The 18,779-nt window shown below is 47.2% G+C and overlaps 2 protein-coding genes across 3 annotated transcripts; one reads left to right on the top strand and one right to left on the bottom strand.

The window, feature by feature from the left end:
• The first annotated feature begins 1,315 nt into the window (after positions 1 to 1,315).
• Positions 1,316 to 8,531, top strand: LOC125506442 (50S ribosomal protein L11-like). The gene is made up of 2 exons (XM_048671259.1): positions 1,316 to 1,526; positions 7,667 to 8,531. The coding sequence occupies exon 2, from the start codon at positions 7,685 to 7,687 to the stop codon at positions 8,147 to 8,149; it is 465 nt and encodes a 154-aa protein (XP_048527216.1). The 5' UTR covers positions 1,316 to 1,526; positions 7,667 to 7,684; the 3' UTR covers positions 8,150 to 8,531.
• Positions 8,532 to 8,904: 373 nt separating this feature from the next.
• LOC125506425 lies at positions 8,905 to 11,294 on the bottom strand. 2 transcript variants are annotated; one of them, XM_048671243.1, is made up of 7 exons: positions 11,066 to 11,294; positions 10,767 to 10,884; positions 10,626 to 10,669; positions 10,301 to 10,411; positions 9,721 to 9,822; positions 9,518 to 9,636; positions 8,905 to 9,169 (listed from the first exon to the last, which is right to left on the bottom strand). In XM_048671243.1, the coding sequence occupies exons 1-7, from the start codon at positions 11,152 to 11,154 to the stop codon at positions 9,045 to 9,047; spliced, it is 708 nt and encodes a 235-aa protein (XP_048527200.1). In that variant the 5' UTR covers positions 11,155 to 11,294; the 3' UTR covers positions 8,905 to 9,044. The 2 variants fall into 2 exon arrangements, with proteins under 2 accessions (XP_048527200.1, XP_048527207.1); XM_048671250.1 differs by having other exon boundaries at positions 9,721 to 9,813; positions 11,066 to 11,276.
• Positions 11,295 to 18,779: the final 7,485 nt, after the last annotated feature.

Here is an 18,779-nt window from a genome sequence, read left to right as displayed (position 1 = left end):
ACCGTACGTCGGCATGTAGCAGCGGGCATGGGGGACATGGGTGGCCGAGATTACAGACCGGCACACCCATGAGAAGCTTTGGCTCGGATCCTTCCAACTCACCGAGCGGGCCACCAAAGAATATGACATTTGGTCGGTGGCGCCGACGACCACCAGAACTTTTAGTTCCGTAAGATTTTGCAACTAGATGTCAGCGACCCACGAATGGTCTCCATAAAAGAGGCAAGGGAGGACCGGGAGGCGATGGAAAGGCTTGTGGTGGAGGCCTCCAACGAGGCATACACGGCGGAGCTCCGCCGCCTCTACACAGAGCAAGTGGAGGGGGAGCACCGCCTGTACGAGCAGCTAGCTCTGGGGGGAGGGCATCGTGACGTCAAGCGATGAAGACAATGGCGACAACAGAGGCAGGTGGAAGCGGAGGCGGCAACAACGACGACTTCAGGAGTGAATTTAGAAGAATCTTCTGCGACGACCCAGCCGACGACACATGCCCCAACCCCATGATCGGTCGAATGTCCACGACGGACTGGTTGTCGTTTGTTCATGATACAGATATTAATTAGATTAGTAAGTTTAGTTCCGTTACTAGACTATGTTTTAGTTGTTGAAAATATTAAATATTATTAATATGTCTCGAATTTCGGTTAGTAAGTTTGTTTGAATTGAATTTGTGTTCATCATATCCCAAATTGTTTTTTACTCCGCTCAATTTACGAGATCATCTAGATCGGGCCAAAATTTAGTGATGTAAAAATAGTTTAGTAAGCTTTACTCCACGGTTTACTCCACTATATTTTAAGGGATCGCCTAGAGATAGTCTTAGCTCTCTTCCTTCAGACCTCTCTTCTCTAGTATTTTCCCTCCTGTAACCAGTTAGGATACTTGAGTGAATCAACATACGAGAGTAGTAATCCCTTGTGTTTGATGGAGTAGTAGCTGGGTTTGTAATATCAACCGAGGTTGCTTGACGCACGGCAAGGACGAAGAGCAATGATTGCAAGCGAACTAGGTTTTACGGGTCAGGGAACATCAATGATAAACTACTCAGTTCAGTTTAATTAAAGCACCGGCCGAACCACATAACTAGACGCTGTTGGCAATAGCATCCAGACATGGTCGTGGTTCTTAATAGCGTCCAGGTGTGAACGCTGTTGTTCTTTGCGTCCTTCCTATTTTTAGAATTTTCACATGTCCGTTATCAGTTCTGGAATTACTGAATTATTAATTATTAGTTCACCTGAAAAAAAATATTAGTTATAAAAAAATCGGCCCAGCCCTAGCTATAGAACAACTAAATTATGGCCCACGGGTCAGAAAAACTCCAGAGGTAAACCCTAAGCCCGGCAACTAGTCGCGAAACACAGTCAGCCATACAGGTCGATCACGGGAGTTTTGACTCTTGAACCCGATTTGGAGCAACCGAGCGGCGAGCGGCGCGGGCGCGGGAGCGGCCAAGGAGTGCGACAGTGCGACCGGCAACCGGCAGCCGGCGCGGCTTGCTGTCGTCTCGGCGAAGGCGCGCCCAGGTTTGCCTCAACTTCTCGGTCTCAGCGTATAGCGGTCGACCTCGAATGGAATCCCCAGTGGTGTGCGCCTGCTTTCTTTTCTCGGGACATGTATGCGATATGCCACCACGCATTGTACGACGGGACTGGGCGCGTTATTGGTTCCAGTTCAATCAAGAATGCCAGAGTTACCTCGTTCGCGTTGCGCCTGTGCGCTCTCTTCAGTACCCGCACTCCTCTCACGGCACCTGAAAGGTGTTCGGCGAAATGCCCGAGACGACGGGTCAGATGCCAGGCGGAATTCAGTGCCTGGCCCAGAAGATGCGCCCGAGCCTGTGTGCGGCTTATCTCTCGAGGGCTTTAGGAGCAGTAAGATTGTTGTGGATTATGTATTCAAGATTTTGTGTTTAAGGTTTATTACTTGTTTGCGTCTCGATGCCTCCTCTGTCCTTGCAAAAGAAATGGCCATCGTGGTATCAAGGGTGATCACAAACTTGTCTTGAGCAGTGAGTTCTCCCTCGAGCGCATATTTTTTTTAAAGATCCGGCAATTGCTGGCCTTGCCATGAAGATAGAAGGTGGGGGGGGGGGGGGGGTCCTAGGATCAATGACAAAAACAAAAAGAAGGGCTGTGGGAGGGGTTGGCCATAGCTGATCATCCCCTCACTATATATGTCCTATCTCTCAAGGTGGCTCCCCGAAGAGGCTCTCGAGGCATCTTGCGCCTGCTATCCTCCAAAGCTCAATTGAGTTGGTGATCCTTTGTATAATTTGTCGAGTGGATGGGAGCTTCTTTCTGAAAGTGCAGTGGTTCCGTTCCTGCCAGATCTCACAGCACGCCAACAGCAGCAGAGTTCTGGCGCCCTTCTTCCACTTTGACTCGACGCTCTCGTAGATGTGGTGAGCAACCGCCGTGGAGGAGGCGGCGTTGTGCGAGTCGTCCGTCGGCGCGAAGGAAGAGCAGCCCTGCCATCGTCCTATCTCCGTCCATAGCTCATGTGTCTTCGTGCACTCCCAGAAGAGGTGATGAGCAGACTCGAAGTTCCGGACGCACATCTGACAGAAATAATCATTGGCTCAGCCCCGTCGTTGCAATCTGTCGTTGCACCATAGTCTATTCTGGAACATCAGCCAAGCAAACATCTTGATCTTCCCCGGCACCCAAACCCTCCAGATATCTTGATCAAAAGTTGTGGCAGCTCTCCCCACAAACTGCATCGCATAGGCTGATTTTGAAGAGTAGTTTCCTGAGCTTTCCCATTTCCATTTGATCTTATCGGCCACTTCCGCCTGCAGCCCTTCCGTCGCTCCCCTGATGGCTCTATGCATGTTCTGGAAGTCTGGAAGCAGCTCCTGGGCGCGGCTGTGCGCCAGGTCCTTTATCCAAGTGTCAGTGTTCAGTGCTTGCGTGACGGTTCTGTTCTTCCTCGAATGCGTGAACAGCAGAGGGAATTGTTGTGCAAGGGTGGCTGGCCCTGCCCAGGAGGAGTGCCAGAAGGATGCGGTGGCACCATTTCCGATCTTCACCGTAGTCGCCGCCACGAAAAGCGCTCTGTCCTCCGTGCTGCATGGTGTCTCCAACCCCACCCATGGGCGCTCCGGGTGTTGCCAAGTGATCCACAGCCACCTGAGTCGCAGGCGCGGCTGAAGCTTTGCGGGTCGTGGATGCCGAGGCCACGGCACGCCGTCGGCGAGCACACAGATGGCCAGTTGATCTTGTAGCTGCTTCCTGTAATCTCTTCGTCTTGTCGCCAGAGGAAGCGCCTCCGGCACTTGTCCACCTCCTTGAACAACTTCTTTGGTGCCCTCAACACTGTCAGCGCGATCGTCAGCATCACACTAAGCATGCAACGTACCAGCACACGTCTGCTCGAGATCGGCAACAGCTTGCCCTTCCATGCTGCTAGCCGGGCCTTGATCCTATCGATGATGAATTGGAGGTGCACGAGTCGGAGGCGACCTGGTGTCACTGGGAGGCCTAGGTACTTCATCGGAAACACCACGGTGGATCCCCCAAAACCCCCGAGCACCTCCTGAATGTTAAGCTCTTCACATCTAATAGGTGCGACCGAAGATTTTACCGAGTTTATGCAGAGGCCCGTTGCGTAACCAAAATCGCGCAGGATGCTCATCAGATTGTCCACCTCCTGCCTACTAGGGTTTATGAAGACTACAACGTCGTCGGCGTACGGACTCACTCTAAGTTTTAGCTCGCGCCCCGGAATTGGCATCAGGATTTGCTAGTCGACCGCCGCCGTCGGGAGATGGTGCAGGGGATCTATGGCTAAAATGAAGAGGAACGACGACATGGGTTCACCCTGCCAGAGGCCACGGCGGTGCACTATGGTGTCGCCTGAGATCCCATTGAGCATGTAGGCGGAGGAGGAGGTGGCTAGAAGCAGCTCAGCCCAATCACGGCAGCGCGCGCTAGACCCTAATCTTTGGAGCAGCTCCAGGAGGTATTCCCACGACACCATGTCGAACGCTTTCGCTATGTCCTGTTTCATGAGGAGGGTGGGGGTTTTCCGTCGATGAAGCGCTCGGACATTGTTTTGCACGAAGAGGTAGCTGTCGTGGATGCACTTGGTCCAGAGGAAAGCCGTCTGGGCTGGAGATATGATTGTGTGGATCACCTCTGCAAGCCGAATGAAGAGCACTTTAGAGATCAATTTTGCTATGGAGTGAATGAGAATGATCGGGCGGAAATCAGTGATCTTCATGGCCCCATCTTTTTTGGGTAGTAGGACAACTAGGGCAGTGTAAAGCGACGTGAGATCTCCCCCTGCCGGTGGAATACTGCCGACGGAGGGATGTTGGTGAAGAGCTGCCCCGACGCCCCGCTGTTGCTTCCTTCTCCCAGCTGAAGGTGGCACACCTGGTTTGTCACCGCTCTGAGCTGCAGGGAGTGGGTGATCGCCGCCTCGGGGGTGTGACATGCCAGCGAGAGAGCCGGTCCCATGTCTAGCGGGTTGCCGCTTCCCGTGCTCCCTCCGCTGGTGAAGTTCAGTGGCTTGTCGAGCTTAGCCGCCACCGTGGCATCGAGCTTGGAAGCGCGCGAGTCCAGGCGTGATGGTGGAGGAAGCACCTCTAGTGCGCCGTCGAAGAAGTCAATAACCGGGTCCACCCTGGTGGGGGCCTTTGTGGCGTTGGACAACGGCCTTGGAGGAGCAAGGAGGGAGGCGACAGTGGATGCACCCGGAACGGCAGACGAGTGCCCCGGCCCCTTGCTGCGGCTGGTCGCACGCTGCCCCTTGCTGAGGTTGGCCGCCTGCCCTGCCTGCTAGTCGTTGTGTCCAGCGGAGGAGCGGCGCCCACGCGGTGTGCCCTGGCGGTGGCACGACACCAGGGTGCGGCTCCTGTGGCGGTTCGAGTAAGAACCCGCCGTCGTCGGCTCCTTGCCGCGCGCCCGACCAAGCAAGGTGTCCTTCCAGGAATGCTGCTGGCCACTGTGGCCGTCGTCTCCATCATGGCCGCGCCTTGGCCTCGTCGAGGGCATGCCCCGACAGCCCGTGGACACCACACGCACCTGGGAGCGCCCGCGCCGGTCAGGCCCCAGCACCGGCCTGCCGTCCTCCTTGCCATGCACCCAGCCGCCCATGGGTGGGTTCCGTGGGTACGGGCGGTCGTCCTCGTCCTCTTCGGAGGAGGGGATACCGCTTTGCCTTGAGTGAGATGAGCGCGGAGACAGGGGCGTCCAGTCCTCGATGCGGTCCAGGTGCACCAGGACGTCCCACCTCTTGAGATGCGTGGTGGCGCCACCGCGCATCTTGGCGGGGAGAAGCCAAACATCTCTTCGACGAGGCCATCCCCCTTGGTGTGCTTCCAGAGCGTGCGCCGTGTGGGGATGTGGGCGAGGTCGGCGACCCACGCCCACACGGCGAAAGTCTTCGGGTCGGCACACTCGAACGTGCGGCTATCCAGCCGGTTGATGATCACCTTGTCCCCGAGCGCGTCCGCGGCGCCCTCCAAGGTCTAGAGCATCATGGGCAGCTTCTCAATGACGATGCGCACATTGATCATCTAGGTCTCGAGCAGTGCGTGCGTGTCCTCCCTCCAAGGCTCTAGCAGGAATGTGACTTCGTCCACCACCAGCGAGCCACGGCGCACGACGAGCTCCTTGTGCTTCGGCAGGTTGAAGTTGATGAAGAAGTCTTCGGGGTTGTGGTTGGTGATGAGGAGGTGGTGCGCGGGGATCTGGAACTCCTTCTCAATGGCCTCGCCGATGGAGTAGGGGCTGACCACGTGGATCTTGCTCACCGCGGTGACCATGGCGGCATGTTGCTGGAGCAGGAAGAGCTGCTGCTCCATGGTCGGCGAGGAAGCGGTGACCTTGTGGCTGTCGCGCGCCGATGGTCGATGTAGGGGGCGTCCGCCTCAGCCATCGCCGCCGAACTGGGGAAAACAAGGCGCTCACGCACCAGTCGCAGCTCGCCTCTCCTTCACCGTGTCACCCTCCGTCGATTCTTCGGGTTCAGCGGGCACTCTCTGCCGAAATGCCCGGCCTTCTTGCAAATGATGCAGTGCAGTGGGTCTCTACAATCTATCCGGCGATGGTGGGGGCTGAGGCAATGAAAACAAAGGCCTTTGAATTTGCTTAAGAAGGCCTCGTGCCCGTGGGAGGACTTATTGCCCCTGCGCTGGCTCCCCGCGCCGACCAGCTGATCTTTGCTTGCGCGCCGGCTCTTGCGGGATTGATAGGTCGTCCATCCCTCCTCATCAATGGCGCCGGAGGAGTGAATGTGTGTGGATGGAGGAGTGACCACGATTGATTTGAGCAAGGGAGGGGGCGCAACCCAACGCCAGCCCGCAGAGGAGGACGGGGTGGCTGGAACATCAGAGGGACCCGGGACGTATCCCGACCAGCGGAAGCGCCGCATTGAAGGCTGGCCGGTGGAGATGCGGGATCCCGGAGCTGGGGGCACTGAGGCATGGGCGGAGGCGAGCCCCCGGGTGGGCGGTGGCAGGCGTGCGGTGCCTGCCGCGGCCGGAGTGGCCAGTGGCGCGGTGTGTGGGGAAGCCTAGTCCTACAGCCGAGCGCTACTCCTTTCGTGATTTTAGGGTGTCAAAAACTCAAAATCCATGAAATCCCCTCGAGCGTATCACTTGCAGGATTCTCCAACCTTTCATTTTCATGGTGGTAATCATTATTTCTAAATTTCAAAGAGGATTTGTGGCACTGCTTTGATCTAGGGGTCACTTTATTTATGTATTTTTTGAGACTGTTTGCAGAGCATCCAGATATTGCAAGTCAGTGTCCAACAAGTTGTCTGCCTGAATAAAATGTTGTTTTAGTTGGTCTCCTCATCTGAAATAGATTCCGCGAGCTGACAAGCCAAGTAACTGTATGAAAGTAATGATCAAATAGAGCAATTATTATGTATCTTTGGATTATACTTTCAATTGCGAGCATCTACAGTGGGTTTCCCCATTGGTGCGTTGAACTCGCTTCTTCCCTTTCCCATCTCCTGAACAATCTTGGATCGGCTTTATATTTACGTTATGCTTCAATGGGAAGGGGTTTAGCCCGGTTAAAAAAAGTATCTTTGGAAAAACAGTATGTAGTTGGTCTCCTCATCTGAAATAAAACGTTGTTTTAGTTGGTCTCCTCATCTGAAATAGATCCACTGAGCTGACAAGCCAAGTAACTTTATGAAAATAATCAAAATAGAGCAATTCTTATGTATCTTTGGAAAAACAATACAGGACATAGTTCCAGAAGGTTCATTGGATTGCCCAGATATATTACTTCATCCGCAAAAGCCAATCAGTTGCGCCAATCAGTCTGACTGCTTGTAACCACATGTTAGTAGAATTGTTCATCATTTGACCACATTCTAGGCTATGTTGGATTGACTGAAGAGGGTGTCGAAAGAGACTAGGAATAGTCTGTAAATTGCTTCTGCTTAGAGCAGGTCAAGGAATTTCCATGCCACTGTAAATCACCTTTCCTCCGACGCTAGCTCTTCAGGTACATTACAAGTGTATCTTTGGCATCTAGTGGTATATAATTCAAAAGTTAAAGCCTTCGAGGAGGCAGATTGCAGACCCTAAGTCTGTTATGATGTTGCTTTCAGCAAACACTTGTTGAGTTGTCTTGCAATTTTTTCATGAAATTCGTTGAAAACTCTGCTAATTCCATTTAAACTCTCGTGTTTACTGCAGATCTACTAAAGCAATCACATGGCAACTCTGAAAGATGCAGTAGCACGGAAGCCTATACTGGCAACAATCCGCCTGCTTGTTCCAGCTGGTGCTGCACGTCCTGCACCACCAGTTGGTCCGGCACTCGGTTTTTATAGGCTCAATTTGATGGCGTTCTGCAAGGATTTCAATGCAAGGACCCAGAAATACAAGGCAGAAACTCCTATGCAGGTCACGCTAACTGCCTACAAAGATAGCACTTTCGAGTTTGTAGTTAAGTCGCCGTCCGTTCCATGGTTCCTCAAGAAGGCAGCAGGAATTGAGACCGCCAGCACTCGTCCTGGTCACAACGTTGTGTCATCCCTAACACTCCGCCACGTTTACGAGATTGCAAAACTTAAACAAGCTGACCCCTTCTGCAAGCATATGTCACTCGAGGCGTTGTGCAAATCTATCATTGGCACAGCTAACTCAATGGGCATTGAGATTGTGAAGGATCTCTGAGTGGATTGGCTCGTCTCCAATACTACCAAGCTCCTACCTTCCCAGGTGACATTTGTGAGCTGTAGTTTCTCATTGATGTGGGAGAAGATGGGAGTTTTTCAACTGTTGATCCTTACTGAGCTCTTCAGCCCAGGCAATATTTTCATTTTCTTCATACCCAGTCTTCAGCTGTTCCTGCTGCAATGTTGATCTCTTCCATGGGAGATATTTCACGGAAAATAATGTTACTTCTAAGCTTGCGCCAGACGAACAATATTATCCATTTCTGTTACCTTGCCAAGTTGCTAGTTGTTTGTTTACTTTTGGTATCATTGTCATTTCTCGTGTAATGGCAATGTATTTGAAACACAAATATGTAATGGTTAATTTTGGTGCTTTTACATGACTTTTACTTGCAACTTTAAATATCTTATCATTCTCAGATCTTTCTCAGTGTAATCAGCAGTTAACTCTGCTAATTCTATTTGATGGAATGAACAGCAGCACACGATATTTAAACAGTCATACTCAACAGATATTGCTTCTTTTTTTTTTGGTTAGGCAGCATCAAATAAGCCGAATACTGAGTGTGGCTTCCAACTAAAGCATAATCCCTCTGTTCAAAATACTTGTCGCGGTTTTAGTTCGAACTTAACTGAAACCATGACAAGTATTTTGGTACAAAGGGAGTACAAGCAATCTTATGTATCCACTAAAATACTTTTTGCATCTTACTGTTCCAAGGGAATGGCCAATACCAGAGTAGGAATTTAGAGTTAGAATTTACAGCCAATTCATGGACGAATCTGAATTGAAAATCTTACCAAAGTAGGAATTAAGATTTGGGATTTACAATCAGCTCAGGGAAATCTGAACCTAAAATCTCGCACAGTAAATTCAAATAAATAGCAACGTATTATTCTTTGATTTCCTCAAGAACAAGGTACTGTAAAGCTATTGAGTATTTAGCTGCTCTTGCTTCCTTGGTTCCACTTTGTGGAGTGCTAATGTTCTTGAGTAGATATGAACCTAAGCCGTCACCTGAGGAAAGACAGTAAGATTAAATCATGAAAACATACTAGCTCAAGGGTCATCAAATTTATATTCACTTTATGGCCATAAAAACAAATATTGGGAAAGTTCTATGGATTTCAAATAAGGCGAATTGGCATTTTGAACTAAATGTCCTCGTGTACTTTGGCATTTTCACCTGGGTACTCTCGACAAAGACATCTTATAATATGGAAAAGAGAATAAGCAAATCAACCAGCTGGCATGCCTTATATGGGAATGCAAAATGTACTACTAAGGGATGACAAATGGCAGTACAAAATGCTTACTTAATAAATGTACGAATGCACAATAATAATGGCTACATACACAGTTTACCTTGGATTGTATATATGGAACCTATCCATCTCTTGTAGATGAACAGGGACCTTGGGTTGTCACCTTGATGTACATCAGAGAGCAAGAGGTTGCAAGATCCAATGGTTCCAAGCTTTGCACTACAAAAGGGATTGAGATTTCTTACTGTAAACAACATAGAAAATGGAGATACTTAAAGATCTGGGTTTGACTTCATCACTTACTTTGCATGCGAAATAGCATTTTGACACAAAGCTAATATGCGAACCAATGCTAGATCACGAGCCCTAGTATTTCCATATCTTAACTGGCAGCTCCTATTACAGCTTCAACATGGTAAGAATTAGTCATATAAAATATCAAGAGTCTGTATTTTACGTCAATTAAAGAGCTTATAATTTCTTTATTTTGATGGTTGACATCTCAATAACGTCTGACCATCCTGAACAGAGTAAAGGTGATCTATAACCAAAGGTTTTAGTAAAACAATTGAAAGCATGTTATGAATGGAATATGCTGAGCTAGGAGACAAAAGGACACCCAGCACACTGTAATGGCTTGGTACATACAGTATTAGATATTACCATTATTTATATTAACTACAAATGCTGAAAATCCTCAACTGCGTTTCTTAGAAGAAACATATCAGAAACAAATCCATCTCATGGTTAAAGTCCAAAAGGAGAATTGTGTAACACATTGTTGTAACATAAATGCTAAACTGAGTCGCAGCATAGTGTTTGCAATGCACTCAGTAACTGAGTCGCAGCATAATGGTCAGAAGAAAGGAAAAAATGATAGCACCTCTCCGAAAAGAAACCGGTAAAATCATCGACAATGACTGCAGCAGGAAAGTCGTCAAGCAGGTGAAATGCAGCAAAGTACTTCCTGATTCCCTCATCGTCTTCAATGTATCTGCAGACATAGAATGCACAGAACTAGGCATAAATTAGTTATGACTGCATGATATAGCCGAGTCTACCATATCACCATAATTCCAAACATTAAACCGGTCCAAATAAACACTGAAAATGTCACAGTACATAGCATGACCAATACTCTTACTCTTGTGGAGTTTAAGCAAGGTATTACAAAAGTAAACCAGCATTGTAGGTTCAACACTCCTTACTTGATTTGTATTCTCTGAAGCACGCTCAGGGATGGCTCAACACCCTGGAAGCAAGAGGAAAAGTTGTGGCTTCACAAATCGGGAACAACCAGCGTATACAGTTTCACCTCATTAGCTAAACTGACAGGCAAGAATCCTCACCTGGGACAAGAAGGGGGGGCTGTTCTCCAACCTCCCCTTGCTGCAAATGAACACCACGTGCCGGCCGCTCTCCGCCGCACGGTTTATCGCGAACTGGAAAAGGAGCGAGGTCTTCCCGCTGTTACAGCAGCAAGAAAGGCCACAAAATCGATGCGGCGGGGAGTGAGGTAAGCACGGATGATGGGGATAACGTACTGGATAAAACGCATGGGTTTTACGACAGCTTCGGTTTGCTCCGGCGCGCAGGGCGGAAAGGAGCTAGTTTCAGCAAGCCGAGGGAAGTTTGAGAGGCGGCATACCAGCACGGAGGGCCCGAGAGGAGGAGGATGCCGGCATCGTCGAACGGAGGTGCGGCGGTGGACGTGCCGGAGAAGAACCTCTCCGCCATTGAAATGTTCGGTAGACGTAGGGGTTAGTCGCCGAAATAAGGAGGAGGCGGCGGTGCCGGCGGGCTGTTCGATAGAATGGCGCCCCCGGGTAGCGGAGATAGCGGACAGTTATTCGGGAAATACCCCTTGGCTCTCGGATGCACCAACACCTCATATGAAAAAGTATTTTAGCCATTGCCAAAAAACTCAACAAATTCTGAAACTTTCTGAAGACAAAGTTGACCTTCTGTTGTACTAATAAACATGCACGTGCAATGCACGTCTCAAACATAAACCATATGAGATTCACATAGTAAAAATAAAAAAAATGTAAATATATATATATATATATCAAATGAAAGATAATATATATACTTTTCAGTTATGTGTACTACCAAAATTACCTAATATCTACATAGCAAAATATATTAAATACTAATTCAGATCAAAATTATATATACTTTTCGGTTATGTGTACTCCCAAATTATATAGCTACATATATAATTGCAAATAGGAAATACAAGATGATATGTGACCACAACGACTTCTATATGTGTAGAAATAGAAGATGCTTTACAAGAACTAACTGAAATGTAAAAGGGCTAAAAAAATCCAATATCATCATGATACAAAGTATTTATCCGGTTTTGTATATGTTTGCACGCTGGCAACCAGACAAACCTACAATGCTATAAGATAGTCTGTACATACAGAAACTGAAATGGGATATGAAGAAAAATAAAGATGGAAAGAATAGTATTCTAGTGTATTTTGTCAAGATTAACCTTATCAAGCTTTCAGGCATGTCAGCTTGCCTCATTACAAAAAAAACATGAAAAACCTCAAATAAGAAAATTACTATAGACTATTCAACCTCCCCTGCATGCATCGTTATTATGTTACAAAAAAAACTAATTATACCTCCAAATGCTTACACTACAAAGGAAAGGATTTGATCTCTGAGGATTGTTAATTTCGCCAAGTATGTGAAACTTCTTCCAACAAACTTTGGAAGAGTTAAACCAAATAACCTTGCTCATTAAATATGAAAGTTATAGATTAACGGTTATCACAATTTTATTTTCTTCAACAATGTATCAAACTTTTTAGGAGAAGGGTCACAATGTTTACTAAGCCAAAAAAAATTCAGCTACTTTTTTTAATCAGTGGATCCCTCATTGTGTTCCTTTTGCTGCCTCCTATAAATTCTTGAAAGCATATATAGCACACCACGGAATAATAATACAACATACCTAGAGTCAAACCTAACAATTTACGTAAATACATACTTGCATTTTCTTCGCCATTATCTTTCGGTGCATCTTGTGTTTGCATGAACAACTAACTTTAGTTAAAAGGTTCTTAATGAAATGCTACAACATATTTCTTGATATTGAGATAGCTACGAAAAGTGGGAGCATAAATCACACACCAAGTAAGTTAATGAAATGCACATGAATAAATAAAAGAACTTACATTGTCATGAAAAAAATCCGACCGAATCCAGTTTATATGATTTCTCTGCAACAGTATACGACAGCTATATTAGAACATATCCTTCGAAAGATCTATTTGTTGGAACCCAGCAGGATTAGTTTCTTCATTGGATCCTTCTGCATGGTAAAATTATCTTTATTGAAACGAATTAGAGATTTGCACACATTATAGATTAGCGAGAGATATTCTCCACAGTTACAGAATCATGTGAGCATTTTTAGATGTATAGAATCATGTAACTGAAATAGTAGTACATCTAAATTATCTTGCCTCCTACTGAAACTTACATAATTTACTGGATTGCTATGCAATTATTTTAAAATGACACATGAGCACATGAATTCTGCGTGTAAAGTTTTCTCTAAAAACGATTTATATATTCTGATTTCCAACCACTCGAGCTAGGCTCCACCCACCTTAATTCCAAGCTAAGGGACATCATCTGTAAACACAACAATCAGACCATAATAAGGCAATTCTAATCATTGTGATGGTGTTATCTCTTGATACGGTCCAGTTTAATGCATCTGGCAGTAGAAATAACCCTGAGAAAGAGAGAAATGCATCTTCACTTCTTCAGTATCCCTCTGATACTAAGTTGTAATCCAAGACTGCTGCACAGTTCTTATGTACGCGTCATATCAGATTATACATTTGCAGTACAAGCATTGGCAACCTAAGATAATCCCAAATCTCGAATTCTAGATTGCTTAAAGCCCCAAGATTCTTGTTTGATCTGTAATGCACGTGCACTCACTGAACTATGTAGGTCTAAACAAATACACTCTTACAATCAGTCTCCTTTCCTCCTTCATCTATATATGGGAATGGTTTTCATGCTCCAGATAACATGTAGTATTTGGAATTATCAAATGATTAGTTAAACGCCAGAATAGCAATTTCTTCCTCTCCCAAAAAATGTTTCTACTACGCATTAGAGGAGGATTGGTTGGTAGATGAAATTGCAGATCAAGAAAATCTGACCAACCACCAAGTGCCAAAGGTACAGTATTAGTCGCGCAAAGCCCGAAATACCCCCAAATCAAATTAAATGTTCACCTAGTTGATTCGTGATAGACCTTTGGTGCCCTTGATGGTGTACGCAGGGAGAACTGCAGGAGGTCCTCGACGGCCCAGCCGGACGACAGCACCTCCTGCACCACGTCCGAGATCGACGCTGCCCTGGGGATGACGGCGGTTGGCGGCTTGAGTGATGCACACGGAGCTGAAGCCGACACTGCCGGAGAGCATGCTTTGGGCGTCGATGCAGTCGTCGCACTCGGACGCAAGAGCGCCCTGGCCTGAAGGCAGAAGACGATGGCGGCAACAATACTGCATATACTATGCCCGTGATTTAGTTTCCTAATAGGATGGATGCACCCCTGATTAGTTTCCTATATAATAGGATGCCCCCGATGATTTGTTTCCTAATAGAATGGCTTGCGATTATATTTTCCTAATTGACCGAGCGTGCAGTTTCATCTACGGTGGAGTACGGTCAGCCAATGTAAATTGCTAAGTGCACACAGAAAATGAGTTAGATCAAGGCTGGCCGTTAGATTAAGTTTAGTGGGCCTAATCATGCGGTGGTAATGGGTCTGTGTTTGTTTTATGGGGTGCGTTTAGAAAAGATTATGTTTGCTCTTTTATAAGTAGTAGAGACTCATAAAAAATTTGCTAAGGAAAAAACCCGTTGATTTCAGGCAAAAAGATACTCCCTCTGTCGCATAATATAAGATCATTTTTATACTATTATGGGACTGAGGGGGTAATAATCAGGACCAAAAGTATGAATAGTAATGTGTATATAGTGTTGATTTTGTTTTTGCCCAAAACACCATTTTTCAAGGATGTGTAGTGGGAGACATATCATGCTCATAGAAGAAAAGACGAGAGCAGCATACGTGTATGTAAAAAGGGCGTGTTTGGTCGCTCGCAGATACCCCAATCAGGTCCGCGCGGGAAGAAAATGACATCTTTGGTTGCATGTGTTTACTGTTCGGCCTACATAGCACGAATCGTAAAGCACCTTGGGGCCAGGCCCGCTGGGAACCACCGAATCGGCGGTTTTTCCACGGCCAGACCCGCGCGATGCACGTGGGTGGCGGCGGCTGCACATGAGGAGCCATGCTTGAGACACCATGTTGTTTCCCGAAGCATCGGCATAATTACACTCACCTTCCCTCACCGTTCACTATCCGCTCCCTCCACTCTCACACAGGCGATCAACAGATGGGAGAACATCAATGCGACCATCGACATCCATCAACTACATCACCAACATCACCCACAACACTTCGGCAATGGCGATAAGCCCTATTTTCACCTCCTCGCTTGCTATTTTCGTATTCAATCCGCATTTAGATTCAATTTGCCCATTCGATCCACGTTCTAGGGGAATGGGGAATCGAATTAAATAGCTATAGGATTGATCAGCACATCTAGCGATGGATTTGAGGGTTCGATCGGGATTGAGTACAAGGGAATTGGAGAGTCTGGGTAAATCTTACACTCGAGGCGCTTGGCGCAGCAGGCCCCTTGGCCTTGTAGTTGCCCTCCGGCTCGACTGTAGCATGCACCGTCTCCTCATCCTCGCCGTCGAACATAACTATTGACATGGTACGGTGGCCTGGCTCCAGCGTCCTGACCACCACCTCCATCGCTTCTTCTTCTTCCTCTGGCTCCAGAACAATTATGGCCAACGACACGGCGGTGAACAACTGATCTTGACGTGCCCTATACCCAATGTACTTGGCCCATCTTGCTCTCTGACCGGCATCGCTGGAATCGGCTTGATCCATGGCCTAGTGCAGTATGTCCACTGACATAGCGCCTTTCATTGGGTCAGGGATCAGCGTCTTCAACTCCTCGGCGATCGCCTTCTTTGCCACAACATCTGCCTCCTTGTGGATGTCCTCGATACTAGTGAATTTCGAGCACACTTTCATGGTGTTCTCGAACTTGGTGCAATCACTGAGCGACCACCCAAGGAAGAAAGCCCTCCAATCAATGCCCTAGGGGAAGGGGTTGTGGATGGGGTTCATGGTGCTGGAGAGGTGGAAGAGGAGTGATAGTGAGCGACATAGAGGGTTAATTGAGTGCGGTAGTGGGTAAGTAGGTGGCCTTTGGGTGGGTAAATATAGGGGCTTTGGACGATAGGATTGAATGTTGTTCAACCTTTGAATTTTTGTTGTTCTTAGTGCAGATCGAGATGGAGAAAAAGGGCAAGGAGGTGGTGTCGGCCTTGGAGAAGGGCTAGTGATCAGATTTCAACAATGATCATGGAGTAACTATATATATATATGATAAAAATCAATAGTTACATCTACTCATATAAATAACATAACCAACTTGTGAGCAATAATACTGTATATAAAACATCAACACTTTGTCAAAATCACCATGATACAATATGATAGACTGGTATCTCGCTAGCCTTTTCTGAAACCTCAAAACATAAATGTAGAGCACCTCTGAAGTTCAAGGAGTGACTAAACATTGTAATTCAGGGTATAAAACATCCATTCATGCTAACACCCAACAATGATTAGACCAAACACACGTTACACTAAGAATGACAAGAGCGCTCTCTATGTTGGTGCTTGCATAAGAAGGTGATGACTCAGCAATAGAGTTTAAGGATGACCCTTCGCAGAGGGAAGCAAGGATTTGCTTATGTACTAGAGTTCATTGTTAAAATAGAGATAATTTACTTTTGAGATGTGTACTTTTCAGTCAACATATTACAATAAAGAATCTCATCATCTTATATCATAAACATGTGTGAGAGCGGTTCCCATGCTTAACACCCCCCCTCCACCTTTGTCTTTCCACAAACCATGGCTAGCCGAATTCACGGGTATCTACCAACATACCCCGAGGAGGAGTGATTTTTATTATTTTTAATCAATTTAGGGCTGGGCATCCCATTTACTATCTCTTTTTTGCATTATTAAGACAAGTAGGTGGCATACTCGTCAAGAGGAACACATTATTTATCATACAAGATGATGATTCCCTCTTTTTGGAGCCACATACAAACTCCAAATTAGGGCTCTCAACGAAGAACAGGAGGTGGTGGCGGCTCCGTATCGTAAAATGCAATAAAACTTTCTCTTTAGAGATGTAAATTTATAGCGTTGGAATTAGATCAAGACGATGTCCAGGGGCCCACAAGCCTGGGTCACACAGCCAGGAGGTAGGGCGCGCCACCTGCCCTTTTGGGGCACCTAAGGCTCCTCTATGGTCTTCTTTGTTCTAGTATTTTTTTTTATTTATTCCAAAATAATTATCCAAAAATCTTCGTCAAATTCCGAGAACTTTTATTTCTGCATAAAAACAACGCCATGGTAGTTATGCTGGAAACAGCGTCGGTCCGAATTAGTTTCACTCAAATCATTCAAATTAGAGGCCAAAACAAGAGCAAAAGTGTTTGGAAAAGTAGATATGATAAACATGTATCAGTCAACAGTCCAACACCCATCCTTCAGGGCTAGCCAAGTGTAACGCCCCGGAAACACCCACCGATGGTCGTTACTCCTGGCGGGATCTAGACTGGCCCCACAGATCAATACTAGTCTTTTCTGCGCACTTTGTCCTCACTCATGTGCACCCGGGAGCAACTTCCCGGTCGGTCACCCATCCTGACACTACTCCAAGCTAAGCATGCTTAACTTTGGAGTTCTGTCCGAATGGGCTCCCGGAAAAGAAGGAATTCCTTATTGATATGAGTAGTCTATCATCCCTAATAAGCCAGGCCATCACATACACCCCCACTCAGAGGAACCGACGTCCTCCTCGGGCCACAGGAACGTTCCCTCTTGGCATATACGTCTGTGCATCCAATCCGGCACATGTGTCATGTCGGGTGCCACGACGGGTCACAAACGTCATGAACAACATGACCGCGCACCTGTCCGCAACCATGCATGTAACCGCGAGGGTCGGCTCTGATACCAACTTGTAAAGCCCCGGACACACCCGCCGGTGGTCGTTACTCCTGGCGGGATCTAGACTGGCCCCACAGATCAATACTAGTCTTTTCTGCGCACTACGTCCTCACTCGTGTGCACCCGGGAGCAACTTTCCGGTCGGTCACCCATCCTGACACTACTCCAAGCTGTGCACGCTTAACTTTGGAGTTCTGTCCGAATGGGCTCCCGGAAAAGAAGGAATTCCTTATTGATATAAGTAGTCTATCATCCCTAATAAGCCAGGCCATCACATACACCCCCACTCAGAGGAACCGACGTCCTCGTCGGGCCACAGGAACGTTCCCTCTTGGCATATATGTCTGTGCATCCAGTCCGGTACATGTGTCATGCCGGGTGCCACGACGGGTCACAAACGTCATGAACAACATGACCGCGCACCTGTCCGCAACCATCTGTGTAACCGCGAGGGTCGGCTCTGATACCAACTTGTAACGCCCCGGACACACCCGCCGGTGGTCGTTACTCCTGGCGGGATCTAGACTGGCCCCACAGATCAGTACTAGTCTTTTCTGCGCACTTTGTCCTCACTCGTGTGCACCCGGGAGCAACTTCCTGGTCGGTCACCCATCCTGACACTACTCCAAGCTGAGCACGCTTAACTTTGGAGTTCTGTCCGAATGGGCTCCCGGAAAAGAAGGAATTCCTTATTGATATGAGTAGTCTATCATCCCTAATAAGCCAGACCATCACACCAAGGACATGTCTTGTAGGTCGAAGGTGCACGCAAACGTCGTGTTGGGAAACGTAGCAGAAAACACAAAAGTTTGCCCTACGATGGTGATATGAGTAACACTATGAAGATGCATTAGTGGATTAGATCAGATACTAGCAGAAGAAGAGTTGGTGTAGATCATCAATGAAGTCCCTTCAACCTTTCATGAACGATCCTTCGAACCGAAGACGAAAGCACGATATCTTTACGGATTGTACGCATTTAGGATTCTCGATCGGCAGCGCTTCGTCATTTAGAGATAATCATTGCCGGAGAATAGAGGGAGAAGAGAACCTCATGGGGCTTCCCTATTATGAGGATTAGAGAGAACCACAACTAGCTCTAATCTAAATCAAGTCTAAATTAGTACTAGATCAACTAGAGAGAAAACTTGTGTCTCAAAAGAGCCAACATCTCTAGTATATATAGGTGTAGGGGAGA

This window comes from Triticum urartu, chromosome 1 (assembly GCF_003073215.2).
Source record: "Triticum urartu cultivar G1812 chromosome 1, Tu2.1, whole genome shotgun sequence".
Taxonomy (NCBI): Eukaryota; Viridiplantae; Streptophyta; class Magnoliopsida; order Poales; family Poaceae; genus Triticum; species Triticum urartu.
Note: the sequence above shows the minus strand (reverse complement) of the source record. Positions and strands in the feature narration are given on the sequence as shown.

Excerpts from the sequence above, each read along its gene's own strand:
- LOC125506425 (XM_048671243.1), bottom strand. The coding sequence starts at position 11,154 with ATGGCGGAGAGGTTCTTCTCCGGCACGTCCACCGCCGCACCTCCGTTC. Across the intron at positions 10,670-10,766 it reads GCCCCCCCTTCTTGTCCCAG|GGTGTTGAGCCATCCCTGAG; the intron begins GTGAGGATTCTT and ends TCTTGCTTCCAG. Across the intron at positions 9,823-10,300 it reads ACCGGTTTCTTTTCGGAGAG|CTGTAATAGGAGCTGCCAGT; the intron begins GTGCTATCATTT and ends ACCATGTTGAAG.
- LOC125506442 (XM_048671259.1), top strand. The coding sequence starts at position 7,685 with ATGGCAACTCTGAAAGATGCAGTAGCACGGAAGCCTATACTGGCAACA.